Below are 6,000 nucleotides of genomic sequence, written 5' to 3'. Positions count from 1 at the left end.
AGTGGCCAGCTTTTTTTTTTCTTTCTTTCTTTTTTTTTTTTTTTACTTCAAATCATTTCTGCTGTGGTGCTGTGACACTTTTGTTTTCCAAGCTGCAGTGATCTAAACAGGTCATTCCCACTTGTACAGTGAAGGAGCATGAGATCAAAAACCATGGGCTAAGGATGCTCTTTTTCTGAGGCATTGCCGTCCTTTCAAGAGCGAGAAGGGGGGGGCGGGGGTTTGGTATCTCAGCTTTCTCACGACCTGATACCGGCTGCATCGTGAAAGGACAGGACCGTGCAGGGGAGGATTATTTTTTTTTCAATCCGACCTCAGTGGGCCGTACTTATGCATGGCATGGGTGTATTATTGGTGCATGCCTGCTAAATGATGAAGAAACTGGGCGAGGTTGCCGGTGCTCCGTCCAATCACATGTCGAGGTGTGGCTCTCCGAGGGAGTGGTCAGGATGGAAAGGGTGGCGCTAGAAGCGGAAGTGTGTCTCGGCTGATCTCTCGCTGTTATTCGGCCACGGTCGGTTCCAGGAGAGAGGGGCAGCCAAGAAGCACATAGGAATCGGCTGGCTCTGCTGGAAAGACACTTAGCGAGAAACGATACTTAAATCAAACGGACAATGAACCCCATCGAATAAGGCTTGTGAAAGACCTGCGGCCGAATATATTTCACGCATTGCCACGTTAACAAAGCTCTTTGGTGATACGGTCCAGATCAGAGGCAGCGGATAGAGAGCTGTGTCATTGAGCAGGCAGGACACGTCAGGAGAAGGGAGAAAAAAAAAGCTGACCGACTGCACTGTACGAGTCAGCTATCAAATCACCCGTGAAAAGCTTTGCCTGTCGTACTCATCTTTTCGAGGACACCACCTTGCTCTCAGCCCGAGGGAATCTCGACAAAGACATCGCCGAGGTCGAAGGTGGTGATCAGAAGGTGAAAATGAATTTTACTCGCCTGTATCCAGTCTGTCCGGCTAGCTAGCATTCATGCTAACAGTTAATAGCTAGCTAGCTAACCCTAGCAACGGATGGAAATGTTAGCCGGCCAGCTAACATATCTAGTTTATTACATCGTAGTTACTGTCTCAAGTGTAAAGACGTATTAATGAACAGTAATGTGTGACACTTGCTTCACTGGACGCGTTTCGATCAGAGTGAGCAAGTGTATTGGTTATATCTTGTAAATTTCGAGGTTGGACTGGCAGCTGTCAAACAAGGTCGAGTGGTTTTCCTACGTACGTTATAACGGTTATAACTGATATTCTATTCAACATTCATTGATATTCTGTGTTACTGTAATTCTCCTTGACGTTGTACTGTGGCCAATCAATTGTCTGTCATTTGGTTTGCGTTTGGAAAACGTCTCCAAATATGTGTGTGTGTGTGTGTGTGTATTAGTGTGTGTATGTGTATGTGTGTCTCTCGTCTCGACACAGCAGTGTTTCTAGCTTTACTGGTGGCTGCCAGCAGCTCAGCTGTAGACAAGCCGGCAACGTCATGGGGTTATAATTAGCTAAGATGAAATGTTAACTGGTTGGCTTTTGTCAACTGCTCAGAGTAATAAGGTTAGATTGTTCGGTACAAGAATGAGCTCATTCATGACAATGTTGTGTGATTATCATATGTCTGCGAGTTCTCTGAGGGAGTAAAACAGACCCAACAGGAAAAAAAGATCTTTTATGTCACTAGGAAATGTCTATGTCCATCAGCTGGTTGTTTCTAAATCCCTTGATCTATAGTGGAATGAGAAAGGCTGACTGCTAACTCAGTGCATGCCATCCTGTGTGCTCTTCTCTCAATAGGACCATACGATCACGGGATAGCATTTGTGTGTGGGGGGAGAAAACAAATGGGGGATTACGGGTTTGGAGTCCTAGTTCAAAACAACACTGGCAACAAGTCTGCATTCCCGGTCCGAATCCACCCGCATCTGCAGCCCCCACACCACCACCAAAATGTGTCGCAGAGCCCTGCTGCTTTCATAAACAGCACCACAGCCGCAGGGAATGGCACCACGGGAGGCTCTCCCTGGCTCTTCCCTGCCTCTGCCACCCACAACAGTGTGCAAGACGAAATCCTGGGGGGCCCAGAGAAGCCCAAAGCACAGCAGCAACAGGAAATGCAGGAAACGCAAGAAAAGCAGCAGCAGTTGTCTCCTGGGAGTCACCAGGAGGGTGGAAGTGGTGGTGGGATCATTTCAGAACTGGAAAAAGCCCGGTCAGAGGAAGCCAAGACAGACAACGGCACATCTGAAGGAAGTAATGGAAAGGAGAAGCAGCTGCGTCTTGAGTCTCCAGTCCTGACAGGCTTTGATTACCAGGAGACGCCTGGTCTTGGAGGAACTGGCCCCGTCCAGTCCAGTACAACCTCGTCATCACTTACTGGCTTCAACAACTGGTCCGCTGCCATCCCACCGGCACCGTCAACCATCATAAATGAGGACGTCAGCTTCTTCAACCCGGCCTCTGCCAACAACGGGCCCCTGCTGTTCCAGAACTTCTCACACCATGTCAGTCCAGGGTTTGGTGGGAACTTCTCCCCCCAAATTGGACCAGCGGCAGCCTTGTCCCAGCACCACCCAGCTGCCCCACCACACCCCCACTTTCAACACCCCCACAACCAACACCAGCAGCATCGGCGCTCCCCGGCCTCTCCACACCCTCCACCGCCCTTTCCGCATAGGAATCCGGCTTTCAGCCAGTTGCCCCATTTGTCTAACAGCCTGAACAAGCCCCCGTCCCCATGGGGTCCAGCCAGCTACCAGAGCCCCTCTCCCTCCCCTGGCTCCTCCACTTCCTGGAGTCCTGGAGGAGGCTATGGTAGTGGTGGCGGTGGCTGGGGAGGGTCTCAGGGCAGAGATTATCGCCGAGGGCTGAATGGCGGGATGACCCCCATCAACTCTATCTCTCCTCTGAAGAAGACCTTCCCTAACAACCATGTGGCATCCCAGAAATACCCTCGAAACAGTCCCGCAGGCTTCAACCCCAAGTCGTGGATGGATGATGGAGTCGGCCGCAGTGATAACATCTTCCCCTTTCAGGTCAGTTTACCTGTGATGGCCTCATTGTATGATTTAACAGTAATTCTAGCAGACTATTTCTTTCATTAACTGTAGCACATTGTGCTGTTTTTTTCTGTGCTTTTGTACCTACATTTTTGTGTTAACTTTGTGTGTTAGCTTCTTGCTGCCTGAATGATAAGACATTAATATGTCATTTATGTTAGCTTTTTTTTTAATCAGTGTTTTTATTGCTTTACAGTATGTGGTATAAATGCTATTTTTAAAGATTGGGAGGGGGGGTGGGGTGCATGGATTTACATGATGCATTTCTTACCTTGTTAGCAGAGAAAGCAGTCACTGGGCTCTTTACTTCCACAGCTGTATGTCCCTGATGATGACTAATGTGGCTCTGTCACTGCAGTGGTGTGTGCCACGTATACGAGCTGGGGGGCTGGAGGGAGGAGTGGGGGTGTGGGGAGTGGGTAGTGGAGGGGGCATTGGGGATGGAGAAATGGGAGAGGGAGGTTAGAAATGGGGAAAGAGAGAGAGGGTGTCAGGAGAACGATGACAGACACTGAGATATAAAGACAAAAGTAGATGCACCGGTGAACAATGGGGCATCATTATGGGATTTCTTTTATTCTAGTGAGAAACAATGACAACAAAAAAACAAAGGTAATATTTTAGATTGTTGGACTAAGCTCTGTTCTTTACTCCTTCCACATAATAGGGTATCAGTCTAATTTATTTTGGTAAATAGTGCCTAATGATTTTTCAGGATCATCATTTTATTAATCACCTGGGTCATGGCTGTCAAAGCCTAGCAACTCGTTTTCAAAATGTCAGCCTGTTCATACTGTAATTTTTATCACTGGGTCCACTCACAATGAAGATGGCTCGAATAATTGTATTATCACATGTAGAAACTGCCGATAGGATTGATGGAAAGAGGTAAAGGGAGCACGGAGATAAATTCATTTTATTGATCTTGCTCATGATTAATTGTGTCGGTCGTTACAAGGAGGCGGGGGTGGAGAGAGGAAGGTTTCTATAGGCCCATCTACGTCTGATGACCCTGATGAGAGGTTTCTTTAAGTACCATTTCTTCATTTCTTTCCTTTGGACAATGTTTTTTTCATCTTCTGGCAGTTTGTGCTGTCAAATTAACTTCTGGTCAGTCATAGGGACTTGGTTGCCATCAATTCCCAATGTCATCTTGGATGTAGTAGATAGTGTTAAATTGTCTGAATGATTGCTTACCTTTGTTGTTACAGCTGTCTGTCAATAGCTTAACAACGTTACTAATTGGCCTCAGAGACCACGAGTGATGGGCTGCTTCATTTCCTTACCCGAGCCATACATGGGGCAAGTCCTGATCTGTATTTTCATCACGGCATTTTCTTCAGGAATGAACTAAAATTCTCCAGACAAGCAAATTAACTCAATTTGTAATTTAGAAAGTGATGCTTGCTTTGATCTTTTCAGTTATTTCCTCATCTTGACTAGCAATTAATAACTCACAGTGCACCATAGGCCAAAGAGTAAGGACTTTGTACTGACATGTCTTGACATGTCTTGAGTATTTTTGCTGAATACGTAGCATAGCTTACCTCTGAGCAGCAATTTAGCAGTAGATAACAGCCTAATTGTTGTGGGTAGCAATGGGGTGAAGTTCATATCTGACCTGTACCAAATAATTAGGGCCTCATCCTTATTAATATCTTGGAGCCATATTGCTGTAAAATCAACTTTAACAAGCAATACATGTAGATAAATATCCACAACTTTCTTGGCAGCAGTGAATAATTGTAGAGTTGACATAAAAGGGGTTATAGATGCCATCAGCTTGCACCTAGCTCCATTAGTTGCTCCTGTTTCATCAGAACTGTTGTTCTGCATCCATTTTGAGCAGTGGTGAGTCCCTTCTCTTACAACCCCATATCAGATTTAAGCTAAAGCTAGCATTACTGTAGCTGCAGTATGTTTCTGTTCCTTGCGGTTGAATCAGATCAGCTCAAGTAGCATTGTCTTTCTGCCTTCTTGATACTGCAAGGGCAGATGGAGGATGGGCGTAAAATGGCTTTTCTGTGTGTGTGTGTTACTGATTATGGAAGTTTAACCCATTCACAAAGAACAAGAGTAACAAGGAATTAATTAATGTTTTAGAGAAGAAAAAATATGAACATGGCTGACAAAGATACTAGATCATTGATACTTGATAGGTGTGAGGTGATATGAAATTTTGAGAGCTCCCTAATTTAGAATACACAAATGTTCACATCTTCCAATGATGACTGGATGAATGTTGCTTTTAAATATTGCTTCATATTGTACAATGCAACTGTAAGGAACTGTTCACTGCATGTACTTTGGAAATGATGCTCTGTTCCAACTAAGGTGTTTTTTGAAGGTGTTTCCTGCATGTAAAAAAAAAAAAAAAGTATATTAAATTATGAACCATATATCATGTATTTTTCTAAACCATAAGCTGACAGTATTGTTCTGCTCCCCTGTAATTGAATTGAAAAATGTGTCATTTTGGTGTGAGCTTATAGATCATGTTGCAGCGTTGAAGCTGTCACTGTAGAAGCTGCTGTTAAATTATTACACAGGCAACCAAGTGTCAGGTTTATTTGTCAGAAGCCTCCTCTGTAGTTCAATCTCAAAGATATCTTTGTCAGTGTTGTTTTTGACTGTCAGTGTCTGGGCTTTTATTTAGATCTGACATGAAAATTGCCATATCTGTCGAACCAGTTGGCTTTGGCCATTTCCTTTTCATTCACTCCCATTTTATAACTATTGCTGAAGAATTGCTCAAGCTAAAACTATTAGACCAATAGCTTTGCTTTACTTTTTAAAACAGTACTTGTCAGCGTTAGTCAAGATTATGTACTGTTCAGATGACTGATGATGACACATGTTGGCTTACACAAGGCGCCCCTCAGGTTTGGTAATCGAAATACTGTAGCTCCTGTAACTCTGCACTAAACAGACCCCATGAGGAA

At 44.7% G+C, this 6,000-nt stretch overlaps 1 protein-coding gene across 1 annotated transcript in view; it reads left to right on the top strand.

The window, feature by feature from the left end:
• Positions 1–520: 520 nt before the first annotated feature.
• cpeb4b (cytoplasmic polyadenylation element binding protein 4b) overlaps positions 521–6,000 on the top strand; it is a 30,208-nt gene continuing 24,728 nt past the window's right edge. Inside the window, exons 1-2 of the mRNA XM_041051118.1 lie at positions 521–928; positions 1,797–3,034. Coding sequence (XP_040907052.1) covers positions 1,844–3,034 — 1,191 coding nt within the window. The 5' untranslated portion in view covers positions 521–928; positions 1,797–1,843. The remainder of the gene's footprint in view (positions 929–1,796; positions 3,035–6,000) is intronic.

This window comes from Toxotes jaculatrix, chromosome 12 (assembly GCF_017976425.1).
Source record: "Toxotes jaculatrix isolate fToxJac2 chromosome 12, fToxJac2.pri, whole genome shotgun sequence".
In the NCBI taxonomy this organism is placed as follows: Eukaryota; Metazoa; Chordata; class Actinopteri; family Toxotidae; genus Toxotes; species Toxotes jaculatrix.
The sequence above is the reverse complement of the archived record's forward strand: the minus strand, read 5'-3'. Positions and strand labels throughout refer to the sequence as shown.